Source organism: Psammomys obesus, unplaced genomic scaffold (genome assembly GCF_907164565.1).
Source record: "Psammomys obesus unplaced genomic scaffold, mPsaObe1.curated_primary_1811, whole genome shotgun sequence".
NCBI lineage: Eukaryota > Metazoa > Chordata > Mammalia > Rodentia > Muridae > Psammomys > Psammomys obesus.
This window is the reverse complement of record NW_026586383.1, coordinates 10,180,836-10,202,944: the sequence shown is the minus strand read 5'-3', so window position 1 is coordinate 10,202,944 and position 22,109 is coordinate 10,180,836. Positions and strand designations below refer to the sequence as shown.

Sequence of the window (22,109 nt, the reverse complement as noted above, 5' to 3'; positions counted from 1 at the left end):
CCAACCTGAAGCATCAGCTGGGCACGCTGGACACCTCTGTCACCTCCACACTTCGGGGGAGAGGTCAGGGCATCAAAATTCAAGGCCAGCCTCAGCTCCCCAGCAGATCGGAGGCCAGCCGTGGCTTCACGAGACTTTCTTTCCAAACAACAACAACAAATCTAATACACGTGCACAAAACCAACAGCTGCAAAGGCCGAGGCCCACTGTTGCTGGCTAACGGACAGAGATACTGGGCTTGATGGTGCACCCCTTTAATCCTAGCACGGGGAGGCAGAGGCAGCAGATCTCTGTGAGCTCTAGGTCAATCTGGCTTACAAAGCAAGTTCCAGGCCAGCCAGAGCTACATAGTGAGATTCTGTCCCAAAATAAATAAATAACAAAATGAAAGCATTAAACTGTACCATGCAAGGGCCTGACCGAGGGAGGAGCCCTCGGGAGCCAGCCGATGAGCGCCACCTCCCCAGACCTTACCTCCTCCAGAAGCCTCGTGACTGCGTCTATGTCATTGTACGTCTTAGTCATCTGGCCAACTCTTTCAGCACAGAGAACTGCAAGAAACAGAGAGAGCAGTGAGGCTGCTGACCGCAGAGAGCTGGCCACGGGCGGCCCATGTAACGCGGCTCCTCAGACGGAGCGGGCGACATCAGGGATCCGACCCTCACTGTCCACAGCGCCGCCTCCGCCTGCAGTGACGCTGAGCTGTGGATCACCCCGACCCGCAGAGCCGGCGCCAGGAACACAGTAGGTGCCCTTTCGGAAGGCGGAGTCTGCGTGATTGTTAAACAGCCAACAGGTTCAGCGTGGCACACGCCTGCTCCCCACCTGGCCTAGATTCTAAAGCTATGCAGTCTCCATAACAGCAGCGTAGGGTGCTTATGCTTTGAAAATCCACTCCTCAATCAATACCGCATGGCTGCTGCACACACACACCGACACGTGCACGCGTGTACACACATGCACACGCAACTTCACAACGATGCTATGTAACACGGCCCACAGACGTGATTTTATTATCCTAATGACCCGCATCCGACAACAGGTCCTGAGAGGCGCCTGGGACGCAGGGCCTCACTGAGTCACACGGGGAGCCTGGCTACAGCGCTGTCACTGGAACTCTAAATAGTCCAGCACGCAAGCAGAGCCGACCATGGAGGTGAGCTCGGGGCCACCTGGCCTGCTGGAATGCTTTCCTAGCAGGGGCAGAGCCTGCGACCTGCCTTCAGCCCGAAGCACTGGGACCTGGGAGCCAGGCCCTCCCGCCTTCTGGGTAGCCCTCATTGCCTGGCTCCCTGGCCTTTCCCTTGCCTTGCCTTTGCCCAGCTCCGGGATGGCAGGGAGCTGAGGGAGGGTTCCCACACCAATCTGCTGTCCGTGGATTCCAGCTCACACAAACACATATCTGTATATATAATGTGTGTGTGTGTATATATCAATAGTACACAGAAAGGAAAACACAGAGTAACCACAGAAATAGCAACATTTGGATAGGATCACAGATTTTAAGTTTGTTTGAGCTTTAAAATGATTAAAAATTAACTGAAGCAATACTACACAGCAAGGAAAGTTACTTAAAATATTTTTCAGGAAAAATACAGTTGGCTACTATGAGGTGGTAGGATCTCCCGGAGCTGAGTGTTAGGACATAGCCATGGCCGAAGCAAGCCTTTCCTTCATTAACAGGTAGCAAGGCTGCAGGTTCACGGCGTGCTGCAGATGCTGACCACATTTATCAGCAGGCAGGGCGATCCGGGGTGCTCCGAAACCCTCTGCTGAGCATGCTCGCTGAGGGCAGGTACCGACCACAGCTGGCAGTGTGGCTCACGCAACCCTCAGCGCTTCAGAGGGGTGGCTACTCAGCTGTTCCACAAATCACTGAACAGCATCTCCCGGCTGGGCCTGCACAGCTCAGCCAGGCAGACTCAGGAGGCAGCTCTAGCCTCTCCTCTCCTGTCAGCTGCTCCCAGCAGCCCTGCATGGCACCACTTCTACACGGAGGGCGGGACACCCGGGGCACCGCAGAGGCACAGCGCGGAGAATGATCTACAAGAGCCATAACTTGGTTACACCAAGCCACAGCAAAAGAACAACAGAGATGGCATCATCAAACTGGCGCTCACAACGTCCAGCAGAGAGCAATGGGGACGCTGGGGTAGTCAGCTGTGGGTCCTGCCTGAGCTCTCTCTCCACAGCTGATCTTCCCAGGGCTGAGCCCTCATTCCCACTCATAGGCATTTCCACATGACAGATAAAGGACGGTAATGTCTCCTGGAACTGGCTAGCCTCTTCATTGCTGTCAGCGATGACATAATGCCTTTGCCCGTGGGCTCTGTAGTTCTTCTCTTCCCTCCCTGTCACAGAGCTGGGGTCAACCCATCCCCAGACACGGGGCCTTGGAGGATGCGTGGCAGGGCTTGCTTAGGTCTGAAGCGGGTGAGCAGCCTGGTTTCCAGAGCCTGCTTCACTTTGAGATCCACAGCACATGACAATTTTCCCATGTGACATACATCACAGGTAGAGGAGGAGGCTCACAGTAGGGCTGACCCTTGCCAGGCTGGCCCTGAACTCACACGGGGCACCACAGAGGACAGAGGAAGGCCAGGGCCGAGACTCGTCAGCAGTGCCCAGAACCTGTGCAACAGAGCAGAGAGCACCTTGACCTCGGAGGCCTCCACAAAGGCGGGGCAGGAAACCCAGGCAGGCGCCTTAATTGCTGGGTCATGGGGTCCCTCTTCCAAAAATGAGGGGGCGAGGCAAGGGTAAGGAGGGCGAGAAAAGCGCAGTCTACCTTTAGAGCACCGGTGAGAGAATAGAGCCCTGCTTCTCACTTCCCACTCACGGAATCACCACGGAACTCAGCCAAGTCCAAGGAGAAAGTAAGGGCAGCCACGAATCTCCACAATAACTAGTCTAAGAAAGCTGAGGTCCACACGCTCACAGAGACAGTGAATGCATCCCGCCTCAGATGGCCAGGCACACACGTCAGCCTCTGCCTGCCTCACGGCTGCCGATTCTGAGTGACACCGTCACCCTGAACCAGCCTCCCGCACCACACAGGAAACAGCTCAGCTTGGGAGACACCGGAGGCAAACAGCTGGAAGGGTCCAGGAGTGCCGCCCCTCCAAGGAGCTGGGATTGTTAGCTGGGCATAGAAGCACGCACCAGCGACCCCAGCGAGCAGGCTAGCCAGGGCTACGTATGAGACCGCATCTCCCCTGTCCTCCCTCCTCCATCCCCAAATGCCAAGGATCCAGACTTTCATCATGGGCCTATAGAAAACCACTAGATGGTTTCCACAGAATGGCATCCATGTGTGGTTTGTGCCTCGGGAAAGATTGGCCCAGTGTGAAAGGAAGGGGTGTGAGGCACACAGCAAGCCCAGTGGCCTGTGTCATACATGCAGAAGGCTCCTTCCCAGTGACAGTAAATCAACTCCTTCATGGGGAGACTGTGAGAAAGGACTGAGGAGGAGGTGAAGCAGAGCGCAGGCTCTTCCTCCTGGCTGAGACACAGCCACCAAGAGCAAGCCTCCTTCCCATGCCCCACCCTGCCGGGTCAGGGGCAGGATGGGCTGCCCGTGAAGCCAGTGGCCTTGGGATGGTCACCTCTACCAGAGCAGGAGGAGGCCTGCAGATCGAGACGCCCTCCCGGGCTGGCCGGGCTGCCCTGCAGTTTGGGAGGTCTTAAAGGAACAGTCCTGTGCTGGCTGAGTGAGGGACACCAGGGGCTAGGCTTCGGATCTGCTTGGATCCAAAATTCAGTGGGTAACACTGATGCAAATTAAACCACGCCCCAAATGACTCTGAGATACCGACCCCAGCTCTACACCCAAGCACCTGGGGGCAGGACCTGAAGGCAGTCAGGGCTGACCCTGGCTGAGAGCCCAGGCACAAACCCAGGAAGGGGGAAGGAAGCAGTGGTGGGTGGGTCAGCGGGTCAGACGCAGGCTGGCAGGAGTGGGAGGAGGGGGTGACGCTGACTGGCAAAGGCCAGAGCAGACAGTGGCAAGTTGGGGTGCGGGCAGCCAGAGCAGAGAGGAGGTGCACCGAGGGGGATGGGGCAGCCAGCCAGGAACTCCAAAGCTCCATCACTGCCACCTGCTCTTCCCGAGGCACCAGTGCCATCATGTCACAGGTCACATTAACAGGCAGGACAAGCTCCTGGCACCATGGCCTGACCGGCCGGCCTGGAACTCAGAGACCAGACTCTTCATCCATTTTGAAGGAATAAGTGCACAGCTGCTGTCACTCATTAGCCGAGCTCTGAGAACATGCTTCCCGGGAGCACCAGCGTCTGTGTCCCCCTGGGGTTTTGGCACGAATACACGAATGAGTATTTTACAGATCCACATATATGTGGGGTGTGTGTGTGTGTGTGTGTGTGTGTGTGCATATAAACAAAAATGTTCCTCATACCCCAAAGCCCACGAAGCCAATATCCATCAACGAGGGCAACCCAGGGCTGCCCGTCAGGCCTTCATGGAGAGCTGGCTGCACTCTGCTGTCACTCTGAGGTCACTTAATTAAAGCAGGCTTTCAACAAAGCATGCTCTGAAAGCCAGGTTCTGAAGCTGGGTGGTGGCCGTGCACACTTTCAGTCCTAGCCCTTGGGAGAAAGAGACAGGCAGATCTCTGAGTTCAAGGCCAGCCTTGTTTATAGGAGGAGTTCCAGGACAGCCAGGGCTATATAGCAAAACCCTGTCTTGAAAAAGCAAGCCCCCCCCCCCCAAAAAAAGAAACTCTCAGGACTTTATGATCCACTTCCTATAAAACTAAGTTTTATATTTTATAACTTATACTATAAAAAGTGCAGCTCAAGCTGGGCCTGGCAGTGCACGCCTTTAATCCCGGCACTCACAGAGGCAGAGGCAGGTGGATCTCTGTAAGTTTGAGGCCAGCCTGGTCTACACAGAGAGTCCAGAACAGCCAAAGCTACACAGAGAAACCTTGTTGAAAAAAAACAAAGTGCAGGCCAGCCAGCAAAGATGGCTCAATGAGTAAAGACAGCTGATGGCTTGAGTTCAATCCCCATGACACACGCAGTGGAAGCAGAGAGCCAGTTCATGGCCTGTACACATGCGTGCGAAAACACATGCAAGAATATAAATGTAAGGACGTATTTTTAGGCTGCAGACACAGTGAATAGGCACTTTAAGCAGACATGGATCCTAGGAATCCCGACTCGCTCCGCGGAGGCAGAGCGGCTAACTGGTGTGTGAAGCAAGCACCACCGTCCTCGGGCAGCTTAGCTGCTCTGCCCAGCAACAGGTGTGGGGACGAGAGCTCCAGTCTGGCTCTTGAACCGCAGGAGCAAGCGTCGTAGATGCTGCAGTGTGCAGCGGGTCGAGGCAGGGCCTGGAGGCTCCTGTCAAATCCCGGCTGAGTCACCGCAAGCATCAAGTTCCCAGGCCTCACACAGCAGGCGTCCTGTAAGGCTACCTGCCTTAGATTCAACACGCCCAGGCCCTGCCTCCACACCTGCTGCTCCCTTCCAGGAAGGCTGTCTTTCTCTCACGTCTCCACCTGGGGATTTTCTGCTCTTTCCACAGCCCGGTAAGAAGGAAATCCCTCCGGCGCCTGACACCCTAGGTAAGTGTCTCCTCTCACACCCCTGTCTGTGAGCTGGACCAGGAAGATCTGGCAAAGCGCCAACAAGAACATCCTTGCGTGACTATTGCGAACAGACGAACAGGAGACACAGCGCTGAGGAAGCAAACAGACTGCAAGCCGGGAAACGGGGGCTCTAAGAAGTTAGGCTCCCGACGTCACATGGCCTTTCAGTTTCCTCAGGCTCTACCAAGGGGAAGTGAAGACACACCTGTGCCTAAACTAGAACATGAGTGTTCGTGGCAACAACAAACCTTACAGGCAGAAAGCAGAAAACACACGTTAACCGGTGAAGGAAAGAAGAGTACGGTGTCCACGCAGCGGAACAAAGCTTAGCTGTGAAAAGGAATGTGGAGCGAATGCATGCCGCAACACAGGTAACCTCAAAATCCTTGTGCTTGAGAAAAAACCCACAAAATGTCGCTTTGTTCTAGGATTCTCTTCAGATATACAGTGCACTAGCATTTGCCTAGAACGGAGGCTAAGTGTGAACAGGGAGCAAAAGGTGAAGAATCTAAGTGTGAGCTGCAGTGAGGGTTGTGCAATCCAGGGCACCTATAAACATCATGAAACTGCCCAGTAACGCTGGGCGAATTTTATAGCGTGTAAATCATATCTCAGTGTTTTCAGTAACCAAATACATACAAACCAGGGCCCCTCCCCCCCACTTTATGCCTACCACTTCCCTGTAGCAACACAGCAATGGAAAGGCATTCTTCTGTTCCCTCAGCCCTGGCTACGCCTTGTCTGGGTTCAAACGGTTTTGCCAGACAGGGAACCAGCAGGTGGCCTCGCCTTGCACCAGACACGGGTGATAGCCAGAAGAAAACAACTCAAAAAGAACAGTCCATTTATACCCCGTCTTCCAGAGAGGGGTGACCGCCCGTGTCACCACCCCAGAGTGAGCATAGAGCTGAGACCCCTCACCTGCAGCTTCCTGCCAACAAATTCAGTCAAAGGCAACAAAGAATGAAGAGGAAAAGATGTATTCTCAAGATGGCGTCACAGCAGCTGTGAGCTTAGCCAGCAGGACGCGGTGAACATTCGTCCTACACCATAGCAGCTTCTGGCCTGCGGGCCTCCAGACCAAGGCACACCAGCCCTAAAATAGCAGCACGGGCAGAGGCTAGCCCAGAGCCAGGTTCACCACACCAGCAATCCCAAAAGCCCTGACCCACGCCAAGATGACCCGTCAAGAGCAGCTCTCAGGTTTCTGAAGCCGTGTTCTTTGCTGAAGCCATCTTTCTTTGCTCGGGGATGGCGCAGTAAAGTGCCTGCCGTGGGTCTGAGCCCCCAGGAACCAGGTGAAAAGCTGGGTAATCCCAGCTGGCGTGGGGTGGGGGCGGAGCGCTGCTGGACACACAGTCCAGGCAAATTAGGGTGCCCCAGGTTCAGTTAGAGACTCTGTCTCAAAAGATAGTGATTTTGAAGCCTGGTGGATGAAGACACTTGATGTCAGCTTCTGGCCTGTACATACATGTACATACCTGTTTGTGTGCGCACAGGCATGCACAAACAAGGCAGAGAAGAAAGGTAAGAGCTGACCATTACTGAGACTGGCAACATGCATCAGCTATAAACACTGTTTCATGGACACTCTTTTATGAACACTATTCCACGTATAACCAGTACAAACCTACAATGCAAACATGAGCCCCATATAACAAATCAGAGAGTGAAGCCAAGTTTCTAGTTCAAGGACAGGTGAGGCGTAGCTATGGACTTAACACAGCAAACACAGACCTCACCCCAGACTGGAACTCATGGTGTTGACCTTCGGTGGCCACTTACCCCTGAGACTCTTAATGAGGAGACAATCAAAGTGCTCATTCCTGGGTATGTACTGCGGGGCCTGGCACTCGGCCAGGAATGCGTGCATGGCCCCTCCTCCGTGGCTGACAGCATTCCAGAGGACAAGCCCACCCAGCGTCTTTAAGCTGTCATGAGGGGTGGGGTTGATGTGTTTTCCGCACACACTGCCAGAGACCACTGTCCTTTAAGCACAGATATGGCCCCTCAGGGAATTCTTGTCCTGGCTGAAAGGGCAAGACACACATACATTAGCACAGAGTGGCTGGCAGCCAGCAGTGCCAGGCGAGGATGCTACTGAGGAGCTCAGAGGGACCCGAAATAAGGAAGTGGGTGATCTGCAAGAGGACCCACAAAGACCACGGTTCACACGACCCTGTGCAAGGCAGCCTGGGGTGACGCCGGTGCCCACCATGGTTCTCACAAGCCAGGGTTACTTTGCTTCTCACTCGTCTACACTGAAGCCCCCTGCTCACACATGCTGCATCCCAGCAGGACCCAAGGCTTCTCGGCTCTGCACATGGACCCAGCCATTCTCCATGGGGCTGAGACACACCCTGCCGCTGCGCACGGCCCAGGGGTACCTTTGAACTAGAAGAAAGTGCTCAATTTATACTGCCTCCCGAGCCTCACTAGCGACCAGCGGGAGACTGGCTAGCCAGCAGATACCAGCCTGGACGCCATCATGGCAGCTGCCTCAAGCTGCTCTACTGGGCTCTGGGTTCCAGGAATGGCTGCTGTGTCCTCCCAAGTCTGTTTGTCCAGATTCTAACTTCAGGCGAAGGCTCACGACCGAAACCTTCATGCAGGCGACGGATACCGCATGCTCTCTGACTCAGCACTCTGAGGATAGCAGGATATGCTCGCTATGGCCTCAGGAACCTCGAACCTGTTCGCGTCAGAGCCTGAACCCTCACAGCCTGATGCCAAGTTCAGCTGCATGTCCTCCATAGGTCAGTGAAGCAAACAAGGGACAGCAAAAGCAGAGAAAGGAACAAGGAGCCATATTCAATGTGGCCACTGAGGGGGGAGAAAGATAAAAGTGTCCAGTGACCTCCGAATCCATCTCCAGCATTCAAGGTTGGGATTTAAACAGGGGGCAAGAGGCACGCTTTAGCAAAGCGTCCAGGGTCAAGGTGTGGTCTCACCCACCATCACTGAGAGCCAGTCTCCCTGGTGGCCTGACACACCATCAGCCTCCTTCTTCTCCTTCTCCAGCTTCCTGAGGCGCAGAGTCTACTCCCGTAAGAAGGGACCAGCATCTCTTCAGAGGATCTTTGGACAGCGACATGCTCATCTGGTTTCTCAAAACACTTTAGCCCATTCCGGGTGTTCTTTGTAAATCCTGACTTCTGAGCAACCCCAGAAGACACCTGCCTAAACTTTCACAACTCATTTTTGCAACAGGGGACAAGCCAGGAGAAGCAGCCAGGCAGGGAGACGCGAATGTGCCAGGGTTCCTCAGGCATTTCCTTGAGAAAGCCACGGGACCTGCCAGGCAATATGTCACAGCCTCTGCTTTCCTTCCTCATGCCAGCATTTGACTCTCAGACACAGAGGGCGTATGAACACTTCCCGCACACTGTTCAGCCCTGCCTGATGGGAGAGGATGGGGTGGGCAGTGGGGTGTTGGTAGAGCAAGCAGAAGTGCTCTGAGCACGTGACACAGCACTGGGTACCAGTATGTTTGCCGCGGCTTCACAGCAGCCAGAGCTACGATGTTCCTGTGCCGCTTCCCGCCGGGAGGACTGTAAGAGCACAGAGAGCAGCAAGCCTCTACAGGAGGTCAGGAGACACAGAAATGTGAGGGAAGGGGCTGGAGGGGCCTGGAACCACTTGGGAAAGAGGGTGAGGGCCGTGCTGGCTCGGCCTCGCTGGGGTCGAAGGTACAGCACTGTCCTCCCAGACAGACAGACAGACTCCATCTGCAGGAGCTCAGAAGTGCCTGTTTGCAAGACATCACCACAATGGGCTTGCTGACTGCCAGGGCTCCCTCACAGGAGGGACAGGGTCCTTGCCTGAGTGTCCAGCCTCCTTCTAGCCAGTGCTAAGCAAGTCTGTCCAACTGCATGTAGCCTGGGGGTCTTGGGAGAGGCTGGGGCATGCTGGCTGGGGAGAACAGGGGGTGGGGCTCCTTCTGTCTTCTGAGGCTGCCCTGGGGTCATCCATCACCTGTGCTCTTGGCAATATCCCTCTTATGCTCTCAGCTCACTCACTGGTGTCCCGGGGAAGATCTGGGGGAATCAGACTCTGCTTTGTTACTGAGACTTAGAAAGAAGGAAAGGGCAGGAGCTGTGTCACTCGTCAGGGTCCCTCCGCTGTGAACACAGACCCTCACCCCAGGCTAATACTAAAGGTTCTTCCTTGCCATGACTTAATCAACGAATGTCTCCTGCACATCACACTACACACCAAGCCTCTGTGAACACTGAATAGCTGAGGTCAGGGCTACACAGTGACACCCTGCCTCAAAAAACTTCCCAGGGACCCAACAACTACACACTCATCAGAATCTAGACCCCAGCTGTCACCTCCCACCCCACCATCCCTGCCACCTGTCACTCCTCCCCCACACACTGTCTGGAAGCCTAATGAGAAACCAGACAAGCTCCTGGCCTCAGAGCAGAGCCCTCAGTCCGTCCTGCCCCATCGCCCTTCTCCCCAGCCAGGAACGTCAGCTCTCGGGCGACACAGTGAACGCACTGTCGAGACGTAACTTCAAAAGGTGCGAATGTTCGCTGTTAGAGAGGCTCTGCCTGAGACGTGAGAGCAGAGCCTTCCAAGGCATTCTGACAGCTGCCACTCTTGACGCCGAGGACAACGGGGCAGCCGCTGCTTAGCAACCTGCTTCTCTTCCAAAGCGACTCTCCTTAGGCTTACGTGTGAGTTAGCTTGCATCAGTGTTTGGGGACACTGCACTGAGTCTGTCTTCCCCATCCAAGAAGGCTCAGGCAGAGCCCTCCTGGTCCAGGCGGCCATGACAGATATCTCTGAAGTACTTCTAAGTTTAAAAAAAATCCCTTCTGGGCGGGACAGCACACTCCTGTCACCCCAGCACTGAAGAACCTGAAGCAGGATGACGAACAAGCCTAGGATAGCCTGGGCTACCTAAGCAAGACCCTGTCTCCCAAGAAGAAAATAAAATCCACATTCCAAATGAGCGATTAAAGTTTACTACTCCCCTGCTTGGTAGAAAACGTATTTAAGGGTGACCTGTCCTCTTCAGCCATCGACTTACTAAGGATCACGTACCTACGACTGAAACTCTTAAGTCCTGAGTACTCACTCAGACAGCACAAAGTCAACAGGGACCCAGACCCTGTGAGCCTGCAGGGATTTCAAAACCAAACACACGGGTAAGCCACAGAGGCGGGGTACAGAACCACGCAGATCCTAGGGGCAAAGCCCCGTGGTTTGTGGGGAGGCCGGGTAAGCCGGGATGCCAAGCTGTCTCAGCCCAGGGTGCTGCTTTCCCTGGCAGGGGCGCCACTTCAGCATCAGGCCATCTGCACACCTGTTCCTTTACGTAGGAACCTAGTTAAGGGGTAAAAGCACATGGTATCATGCGTGAGGAATCTGGCCTGTAGACACTACCAAGAGTAAGGTGAAGAACTTACCATCCTCCAAGATGTCCAGGACGTCATCTTGCTCAAGGGTGGCTGCCTTCTCTTCGTCCCGGCAATCGCATTCAAAACATTCCTCTTCCCCTCCCACATCTCTCAGGGACATTGCTGAAGTCACCCCGAACTTGAAACATTGTCCTAAGGGACTGTCCTTGGGAGAGCCTTCGGCCACCTGCCCAGAGCAGCCGCTGGGGCCGGGGCCCCAGGCACATATGCTGGGCTCCAGCCAGGGTCACAGGCATGCCCTGGCTCAGCAGGCGTGGACGGGCGTGCACAGGGCCAGCGGGCCAGCATCACTCATTCAGGAAGGACAGGGTGGCTCACAGAACCCTGGAGGCGGGGCCCAGCGGGCAGCGAGCGCCACCTGGACAGAGGGGAGCCAGGCAGAAGAGCAGGTGCTGCAAGGCACCCTCCTGGCCTTTCTCCCCCTCCAGAAGAGCAGGAATGGTTGCTTCCTGAAAGTTTCATAGCAACTGCAAAAGAAAACAGCAGCCACGCCTCAGGCAGGTACACCTGTACGAAGGCGCGGGCTGGCGCTGAGGAAGCCTTGCTCACGCCTCTGAGCCTGAGACTTCCTGTGGGTGTGCTCAGGAATTGGAGGCGAGCGAGCCTGGCCAGGAACTGTGGGACCAGGGGTGTGCAGGAACACCGCCAAGCTAAACGTAACCACCCAGCCCCTCTTTGCCATTACAGGAGGCACGGATTTTCCTCACTACCCCATGTCTTGTAAACCCCCTCAAGCTGTGCCCACAAATCCAGGAAGACTCCTCTCACTGCTAGAACAGGACGAGGAACAAGCAAAAGCCTTGTAGCTCGCAGTGGTGCCTCAAGGAAGAACTCGGTTTGAGGAGCACCTTGAGAGTGTTGCTGTACGTTGCTTGGTCTTGCCTGTCACAGTCAATCCCATCACGTTCCCTGTGACGGCCCCAGCCCAGCAGCAGCCCTTCTGCAGTCCCCAGGCTCCAGCCATCTCCCGGCTGCACTGTGACAGGACCCCCACTCCTCACATCTACACCGACGGACCCCCTCCACGACTCTGCCCTCTGCCCAGTGACCGCACCAGGAGTGCCGGGCAGTGAGAGCAACACGGGCTGGGTTCCATTCAGCCTGAGTGTGGGGACTGGCATCAGGTAGCTGAGGAAGCTGCCACCCAGCTCGGCTGCCTCCAGGAAGGCTGCTATAAAATCCTGCCCAGGCAGGATGCCACGCGAGGACAAAGACTTCTCTTGGAAATTCCAGGTTGTACTTCGGGTACATTTTTAGAACTTCAAAATGATTGCTCCACTGTAACACATTAAAGCTGGGTTGTTTGGGAATGACAGCCCAGAAAACAACAGGCAGGTTTCAGAATTAGAACTTCAAACCTTTTGAAGAATTAGGTATACAAGCTTTAAACACATTACAAGGCTTTTAAAAACATTCCAGGAGGGCACTGGAGGGGCGGCCTAGTGGCTAAGAGCACTGGCTAAGTTCAGCTCCCAGCACCCACATGGCGGCCCACAACCATCTCTAATGGGATCTGAAGCCCTCTTCTGTCACACATGACAGAATGCCCATATGGATAATAAAAAAATCTTAAAAAAACAAAAAACAACCAGGAGTCAGGTGTGGCGGCACACACCTGGATTCCCAACACCTAGGAGGCTGAAGCAGGAGGATCGCTGTTAGGTCAAGGCCAGCCTGGGATACACAGCAAGACTGTATCTCAGACACACACACTCAGTGAAAAACATAGTACAATCTCAGCAAGCATTATCAGCAAGGGTATCAGGGCTTTTCCAGACGAGAAACCTGGCTGGTTACTCCAACGTGTGGGAAGGAGGTAGGGGGCGGGGGACTCTCCCACCCAGAGCAGGACGCACAGTGGATCTCCTGACTACTGGGTGTGTAGGACACTGTGCCCAGAAGATAAATGACAACAATGGCTCATTTCACACTTTCAGAAAAGCTCAAGTGGTTTTTCTGACCGCTGAGTTGCTCCCATTCTACTTTAGTTTAAATTGTGGGTATTTTTAATGCTCTCCAAGTCACCCATCTACCTACCTACCTACACACACAGACGCGTACACACACACACACACACAGGCACACATAACAAATACTTAGGATATCACAGTTTAAAAATCTTTTCCCCAAGCCAGGTACAGTCAGTAACCCCAGCACTTGGCAGGCTGAAGCAGGAGGATTATTTAAGGTGTGTGCAAGCAGGACCCTACTTAAAAATCAAGACAAAACGGCTCCTTCACTCCCGCTTCCGAAAGCCCGTGAAGGCACAGGCACCTCCTCAGGACTAAACAGTGGCTGCTGCGCATTTCACTGGGCAGAGCTAGGACTTAGGAAAGCTGTGTGAAAAGGAACCAAAATCCCTACATATTTTCCGTGCAGATTCCCCCAGAGCTAATACTTCATCACATCTGTCGTTCCCTCTCATTGAGGAGATGCTTCCCTCTCCCCCTCCGAGGGGTTACCCTCAGTGGTCACAGTGACATCTTGCTGGTGAGCTGACAGGACTCCCTTGGCCTGGGTCTGTCCCAGCCATCCGCCAGGCTCTGCTCTCCAGGCGTGGCTCATTCCCACAGAGCACGGTTGGCCCCCAAGGACCTCAGGCCATTTAACCTGGGTCCTAGCACTCTGAGGTGAAGGCACGAGGACCAGAAGTTCGAGGTTTCTCTTGAGTATGCAACAAGTTTAAGGCCAGCCTGGGCTACAAAAGAATCTGCCTCAAAAAAAAAAAAAAAAAAAAAAAAGCTAACAAAACTTTACCCAACATACGTAAGTAACGCCATTTGGCTCAGAGTTTAGACTGTGAATTCTGAGTACATTAGGGTGGATTCTGCAAAGGCTGACCATGCTGTGTACCGGGCTGAGGGGTGACAGCAAATAACTCTAAGGCACTGGACAACAACCCTCCGACAGTTCCTCTTACGATTAGCTCCCGCCCTGAGGCCCTCCTCACACTCTAAAAGTCTCACTCTGCACTCGTGAGCACAGACAGCACATCTGAAGCTGAGGTGGGCAATGCACAGAAAATGGGCCCCAGGAGAGGCTCTCCTGACCCTCAGAGATCAGGAGGGGACACAGATGGCTCCTAATTCCAAGCTGCAGAGAGGGGTCCTCGCTGCCCTAGTTGTATGTTCCGTCTGCAGCGCAACGCCGTCCATCAGGCGTGAGTCAGGACCTCTGGCATAAACGATGACTTCGTATCTTTTTCAAAATGTTTGACTCACCTTTTGCTATTTCCATGGAATGTTCCTTTAAGCTTCCCCCGGTATTGACTCTAAGGTCAGCTGATAAGGGCAGATAAAGCGAGTGTCTAATGATTTGCTGCTTGAGAGATCCACACACCCAGCCTGAGCTGCCTCAAGCCAGAAAGAACTCAACTAGTCAGAGACGGGCCAGGAGACAAGGCTCACTGTGCAGGCCTGGCAACCTGAATTCAACCCCCAGGAGCTGTACCATGGCGAAGGATAGAGCCAGCGCCATAAAAGTGCCCTCTGAGCACCACAAGGGCACTGTGGCACATGCCCATATATTCACAGGAAGAAGAAAGAGAAGTATGAACTCACAGCCAGCCTCTGCGGCACCTAAGCAGGTGATCCCCAGGCCCCAGAGCCTTTCATCCTGCTTCTCTGTCTTTAGACAGGATTTAGAGCCGGCCCAGTCCCAACAGTCTCTCTCCTCCACCTGACGGCAGGGTCAAAGGTAGAAAGACCTTTGTCTCCACATACTCAGGTGGCAACCGCAATCAGCTGGCAATCAGTTCTGGGCGATAAGCCACCCCCTCTTCTATTTCCCTTGCTCTTGGAAAGGACCGTATCAGGATATCAGGAAGCCTAGAGCCAAAGGACTCCCCTGACAGCCTGAAGTAAGAAAATCCCGGTGGAGAGCAGATGAGAACAGGTCTCCTGGGCCTCTCCAGATGGGCACAGAGCCACTGGCTTCACTGAGAAGAGGCCACCACAGCCAGACACTAAGGCTTCCCCCCAACTTCCAGGATGGCTTGGGCCACACCCCACTTACCCACTGGAGCCAAAGCTCTCTGCACCAATGGGCCAGGGGTATGAAACGACCATCTGTGTTAGGCATTACGGGGCATTTGATGACCTACCAGCCACCAACGACACAACAGTGGCTTCCGAAACAGCAGAGCCCCATACTGCCTCGGACAGCATGGTAGCAGGATGGGAACTTGACAGGAAGGAAAAGAATGCACTCACCCTTCCCTCAAGGCTGCAGGCACACCCCACTGTCCTCAGTACCCAGGAGAGCACACGGACACACACGGCAACTCCACGGACTGCACGGGCAGGGCAGTTTCTCTGTGCCTTTACCAGCACGTCCCAAGACAGCCTCTCGGCCGCCCTGCCGCAGCCCACAGCCAGGTGTCTGGAGACAGGAGACAGTCACACACAGCATTTCAGCTCCCTAACTAGGCCAGTTTCCCGGCCTGTTACGTCACGGGCTCTTCAAACATAGTCAGACCTGGAGCAATCAGAAACTTCTGAGTCAATTAATAAGCACTTGCCTCACCTATTAATGGGCTTGAGGGGGAACTCAGGAATACACCGCTGAAGAGCACACTCCCAAAGTACACAACTGTCTCCCTTTTTGGAAAAGGCTTGTGACCTAAGGGTCATTTGTAAGGGCAACTGAAGACAGCACAAGACCTACAATCCACAGTATCGCCTCCCAACGAAACCCCTCCTTGGCAATCCCTACCAGGACACGGCTCCACACCGTCCTTCCCGTACTTGAAGCCTGCTGACGCCTGTCCAGCTGCACACTTCTGCCACCCAGCAGCCTCCTCCAGTGGGCCACGCCCTCCACACAAGCCTTCATGGTCCCCGAAGGCTGGGTTTTCTCTGTCTCCTGGGCCCCATCTGTGCTGAACGCAGCCAGCAAAGCGCGTTTGAACCACCCGCCGCTGGGGAGGCTGTTTCTGCTCCCCCACCTCCCCACACCCCGAGCCCAGGCCTGAGCTCAGGAAAGGGCAGGTTCTTCTAGGCCTGCCTACTGCTGACCTCCCGGAGGCATGCTTCCGGCCTTAGTGTCCTGAGCCTGCCGCCAGAGCAGAGCACAGGCATACACTTTCAACATGCACGAACACACAGACACACGCAGATTCAAACCTACACAAGTCCCATGCTTACAAGCCCAGAATCCAGTACAGCCAACCATCTACCTCTTGTTCTAAGCAAATGGCTGTGCATGGCATGAGCCGCCCTGTCAAGAGCCCTGCCCACCTGCCATCCCCTCTGTCACGCTTGCCGTGCCTTCTGGTGATGCCAGCTCCCGGGCTCCCATCTCCCCAGGGAGGACTCAGCACCCCCACAACCCGAGATACACTGTTCAGCCCCGCGCTCCCCAAGGGGCCTTAGTTACCGTCCGAGCATTCTTCATAATACCAGTCCAGCTCGTAGTAATCCGTGTCAGTGAATTTCTGCATAGTCAGTGTTCTCGCAGTGGAAGGCACAGACCTCACGGCGCCATGAATTGTCAAGTCAAACGCTGCCATGCCTCCCGGCCCTTCCACAACACCCGGCAGAACAGCATCCCTTCACACTGCAGAATTTGGCTGTGCATTCTTAATGACAGTCTGGAGCCAGGATGGGCGAGGGGGCAGAGGAAAGGGAGGCTCTCGGGGTGGGGGTGGGGGCGTGGAGGCAGAGGAAGGGGAGGCTGTCGGCGGAACCGCGGAGAGACCCCGCAAGCCCAAAGCTCACTGGACAGCAGCTCCGAAAGGGCGTGGCTGGAAACATCCTATCCAGACGGGCCAGGGGTGACGTCAGGGACACACACCACCCGCAGGCGCCCTCAAGCCTCGCCCCCTGCTCGCTGCTCAGCTTTCAATCTAACCGTTGCCATGGAAACTGACCAGCTCTGAAAAATGATACAGAAATGAAGGAAATGTCTCCCAAGGATGCTGGGAGCAGAGGTGCCATGCAGCTAGAAATAAGTATGTGGGCGTGGCTTACTCTCTGCAAGGAGAGGGAGGGGCGTGGGCGTGGCTTAGAGCCGCTCCCACCCCGCCTCCTTTCAGGTGGGAGGCCTGGTTCCTGGGCCTAAGCCTGGGTCACTTCAGAAAGTTTTCTTTTTCCCCATGTATCTGAAAATGGCTACCTTTCAACATTTGCAAAGGACTGTTGTTGGTTTTTGTTGTTTTCTTTCCTTAATTTAAAACATTTAAATGGCCCTTCCTAATTGTTGTCTCAATTTTAAAACTTACAGTCAGCACTCAAAGACTTGCAAGACCCAGAAAATGAAGACACGCTTACAGTGTTTCATTATCAAGCTGAAACACTGGACAATGGGCAGATCTTTTAGACTTCCTATGTGCACCCCAGAAGCACATTTTCTCCACACGAAGAGCTAAAGAGTTCTTTGTGGAAGGCTGTCCTTGGCATTCCAGAGCATTCTGCAGCACCCTGACCTTGACCCACCAGGTGCCAGTAGCTCACTCATCCTCTGGTCCAACTTGACCACAAAAAAAGTCTTCACTTCTTTCCACACAACACACAATAACAAATACTTTTGCATGGAAAGCCTGAATTGAAAATGTTTAACACTCAACTATGACAGAATCTGAGACTATATGTGAATGTTTAATACATTTTATTGGTCATGGTTTAAAAAAAATGCCCTCGAGAGGCTGTCTAGCTAGCTCCGTAGTTAGGAGGGCTTGCTGCTCTTACAGGAGGCCTGGCTTTGGTTCCCAGCCCCCACACAGGCAGCTCACAACACCTGTACCTCAAGTTCAAGGGGATCTGTGTAATGCCCTCCTTCTGGTCATCACGGGTAGTGCACTCGAGATCTACATAAACTCACACGGGTGCGCAGTAAGTACAACAATGGGAGATGGGCATGGCCTATGCTCTGGCCTGTTCTTGACACACGCTTGGTTCCAGCCGCACGGATGAGCACCCAGCATCTCCGGTTCCTGGCTGAACGCAACACTGCACATGTGGCCCCCTCCCCAAATAAAAAAAAACTTCCCACCAAAGATGGCGACAGGCTTCATAATGAAACGAATCGCTAGCACGCTCCCCAGAAGTCAGCACATTCACCCCATTCCATCAGCCGGGGACGCTGAGACTCAACAGAGGGGTGCAGCAGAGGACTGGAGGCCGGGAACAGAGGACTCAGTGAGAAGTGTTTGCGCACAGGCATGAGGGGCGAGGGCAGATCCGCTGCCCTAAGGTTTGGGGGTCTTTTGGTTTGGTTTGGTTTGAAGCTGGAACTAGCCCTGCAAGCCCTTGGTGGGTGGAGACCCAGGGATCTCTGGGTGTTCACTCAATAGCTAGTCTGTCTGAAATGGCAAGTTCCAGGTTCGAAGAGAGACCCTGTCCCAAAACATAAGGCAGAGCAAGAGACTGTTGACCTCACAGGCGTGCATACCTGTGTACCCGCACACATGCACACAAAGAATTGAAGAATAAAGAAGGAAACGAAGCTCCCTAGAGCCCCTTAGGAATCTCCAAGGAAGCTACAGGTCCTTCCGATCGCAGCCGGTGCCCCGTCTGCAGCGTTACCTGCGCCCCATCACCCCATCACACATGCAAGGAAAGCTAACAGGTGGGTGGGCGCAGACCTCTTCACAGAGGAGAGCCTGGGCTCGTGGAGTGGGGCGGAGGTTTGGTTCAGAGGCTTGACCAATGTCTCAGACCTTGCTAGACACACCAGTGACCTCTAAGTGGAGGTGACACCAGAGCCTGCTAAGGGGTGGGGCGGACCTGGGGTTGAGAGATGTTTGCCACAGGTTCGGGACAAGGCAAGCCAGCAAGAAATGCTAGTTTTGAGCAGCCTTTTTAAAAAAGGAAACGACCCAGCATGAGCAACTTGGAGTGCCGGGGCCCGGCTATAATGAGGTCGCTGCACCGTTGGTAAGCACACACGGCACGTGGGCCAGAGCATCAGCAGAGAGCAGGCGATGGGCGGGCTGTGGGTGGATAAACCGCTAAACGGCCAGGCGCGGCTGACCACGGTGCACACCAAGTCCAAGCACTCACACTCAGTGACACACTCAGTGTTTAAAGCTAGAAGGAGGAGCTGGGGGAATGGCCCTGGGGCAAACTCCCGCTGTGGACATGTGGGGACCAGACTGTGGGTCCCCAGCACCCAGCTGAAGCCGGCAGCGCTCCGAAGGTGAGGGAGGGAACCTGAGAGCAGGCTGGCTGTCTCAGCTAGCCAAACTCTCGAGTGCCCGGCTCAGTGAAAGACGCTGATTTAGTAATGAGAGCAGCTTGGTCAAGGAAGACAACCGGTGTCACCCTCTGGCCTCCACATGCATGCACACACATGCAAATGTGCACCTATACACATGTGCCCATAGACATGTGAACATGTATGTACACACCACACCCCAACACACACAGAGAGCACAGAGACACAGAGAGAAGGAGGAGAGGTGAGAAGGAGGGGGGGAGCAGACGTCAGGAGAAACAAGAACATCAGTGAGCACAGGAAAGGCTTCCCAAAAGGACCAGTTTCAAAGCCAACATCTACACCAAGAGCATACCGACAGGCTCTGAAGGAGAAAACAAGCCTCTGTGAGGGTGATTAAAAATACAGCTCAGGGGCTGAGGGATGGCTTGGGTGTAAGAGCTTACTGCTCTTGCAGAGGACCTGTGCCCACGTGATAGTACAAAGCCAACTCCGGTTTCAGGGAGCTCAACACCGTCCCCTGACCTCCCGGCACACCACACACATGGCACACAGACATACCCACCTGTTAAACCCTCATGGAAATAAAATCTATGAATCTAAAATAAAATATAAACCATACAGTGTTTCTGGCTCCAAATGCCCACCAACTGTCACAATGGCACTGGCTTGGCCCAGGCCTGCAAAAGGCCGTCACAACGCAACTCTCTCTCAGCACAGCTCAAGCTGCAGAGCCAGGGAGAGGAAAGGCCCCAGAAAAACCCCAGGAGACGCTGTCACCTGCCAGTCACCTGCGTCGTCAATCACAGCCCTTAGGAGGTGGGTACTTTCTGCCACACTCCCCTCAGACCCACAAGTTAATCTGCGGCCCCCTGTGTACACAAGGACAAGGGCTCGGGGGCAAACACCAGCTGCCCATGCCCAGCACATACCCAGAGCAGCTGTTCCGAGCAGCCTGCTCCCTCATCAGTGGCCTAGGGAACAGCCAGCACGAGGGCGGGCTATAGGCACAAGTGCACCTGGAAAGAGAGAGGACTTCTCGACGAGGTGAAACACTCAAGCTAGCTCCTGACAAACTGAAGCAGGTGCAAGTGAGGACACGTGTAACCCCAGCCCAAGGGCAGGGGGATCACTGCAAATTAGTCCAGCCTGGGCTACACAGTGAGACCCTATCTCACTGCCAACAACAGAAAAGTATACATCATAATAAGAAACAAGGGGGCTTGGGAGATGGCTCAGAGGTTAAGAACACTCCCTGTTCTTCCGAAGGTCCTGAGTTCAATTCCCAGTCAAACACATGGTGGCTCAGAACCATCTATAGTAAGATCTGGTGTGCAAGCAGAATGTTGTATAAACAATAAATAAATATAAAAAAAAAACAAAAGAAACAAGGATAAAGGTAAGCACGAAATTGAAGAGACTTCTCCAGCCAGACCCACAGAGACACCCTGTCCTGAAAAAAAAGAGAAGGAGCGAGGGAGGGAGGCAGGGAGACTTCTGTTCATGATAGGGTAGAAGCTGGGATCTGTGCTCTACCAGTGGGTGACATCTGTGGCTCATCCGTGTTTTTGTTTTTGAGATATTCTCACTAAGTTGCCAAGGCTGTCCTTGAACTTACTGTGCAGACCAGGCTGTTCTCAAACTAGTGATTGTCCCACCTCAGCCTCTTAAGTGGCTTGGATTACAGGCGTGTCCCGCCAACTCTGGGTCAGTGTGACTTCCGTATCGCATGTGTATGTGTGCGTGTTCAGGGGTGTACACAGGTACGTGTACATGCGTGTGCGAGTGCGTGTGGAGGCCAGAGGCTGCATCAGGTGTCTTTCCCAGACACTCCCCAACTCACATGTATTCAGACAGGTCTCTCACTGATACCAGGGTGTGCGACTCGGTGAGCCTGGCTCCAGGGACCCCCGGTTTCCACCTGCTGAGACTGGGATTGCGGGTCGGCCGCTCCCGCCTGGCAGTGTCTGGGTTCTGAGGACTCTGATTCAGGTCCTCCTGAGCAGACCCTGTGTAACCCCCGAGCCACCTCCCACACTGTGACAGCTTTGCCATTGGTGAGGCCTGGCAAGGATGCCCCTCCCCTATGGCATGGGTGGGCATGCCAGTCCCCACTCTGAGGTCAGGGAACACCCTGGCTCCCTGCAGGGTGGCTGATGCCACAGCCACGAGCAGGCAGGATCATGATGGGTCTATGAACCCGGGTTCTGAGCACACAAACGCCACTCCCAAAAGTCTCAGGTAAAAGACGATGGACAAAGCCAGCTTAAAAGAGGTGGACCACGTTGCGAGAACTTGAACATTGTAAGGGAAGCACATTAATTACCCTGAAAAGGAGCAGGTGGCTCTGATGCCACAGTGATATCCAAGGAAAGGCAAGCGGGGAACACGCCGGCTGAGGCCTGCGGGACGGGAGACTAACGCAGAGCTATTTTAGTCCACCCGAGGCTGGGTGGGTGTGCCTCACCGCTCCTCTCCTGCCACCAAACTTCTGCCAGCATCACTCACCGGGCGCCATTCAGGCGGCCATGAACACACCCGCCGGCTGGGCAAGTGCACAGTACCGAGATCAGAAAAGCTGGCACTGTGGGCGTAAACCACACCCAGACGATGAGCAGCGAGAGGATGGGGTACCCAGAAGGCTTCACAGAGCAGAATGCCCTACATGGGGTGAATTCTGGGGGCCAACGTGTTAACAGTCACAGTTAAGAGCCGGGCATGGTGGCACTCAGGGAGGCAGAGGCAGGCGGAGCTCTATGAGCTCAAGGCCAGACAGCAAGGGCCACACAGAGAAACCCTATAAAAAAAAAAAAAAAAAGAAAAGAAAAAGAAAAAGAAAAGGAAGGAGGGAGGGAGGGAGGGAGGAAAGAAAGAAAGAAAGAAAGAAAGAAAGAAAGAAAGAAAGAAAGAA

At 54.2% G+C, this 22,109-nt stretch overlaps 1 protein-coding gene across 10 annotated transcripts in view; it reads right to left on the bottom strand.

The window, feature by feature from the left end:
* The window catches only part of Trak1 (trafficking kinesin protein 1), an 86,672-nt gene that overhangs the window by 37,477 nt on the left and 27,086 nt on the right, over positions 1–22,109 (bottom strand). For 3 of the 10 annotated variants that reach the window (XM_055601765.1, XM_055601766.1, XM_055601767.1), the window contains exon 3: positions 475–551. In XM_055601765.1, coding sequence (XP_055457740.1) covers positions 475–525 — 51 coding nt within the window. In that variant the 5' untranslated portion in view covers positions 526–551. Of the gene's footprint in view, positions 1–474; positions 552–11,032; positions 11,207–14,604; positions 14,685–15,255; positions 15,408–16,420; positions 16,729–22,109 lie in introns of those variants that run through there. The other 7 variants (XM_055601759.1, XM_055601764.1, XM_055601758.1 and 4 more) reach the window with 5 other exon arrangements.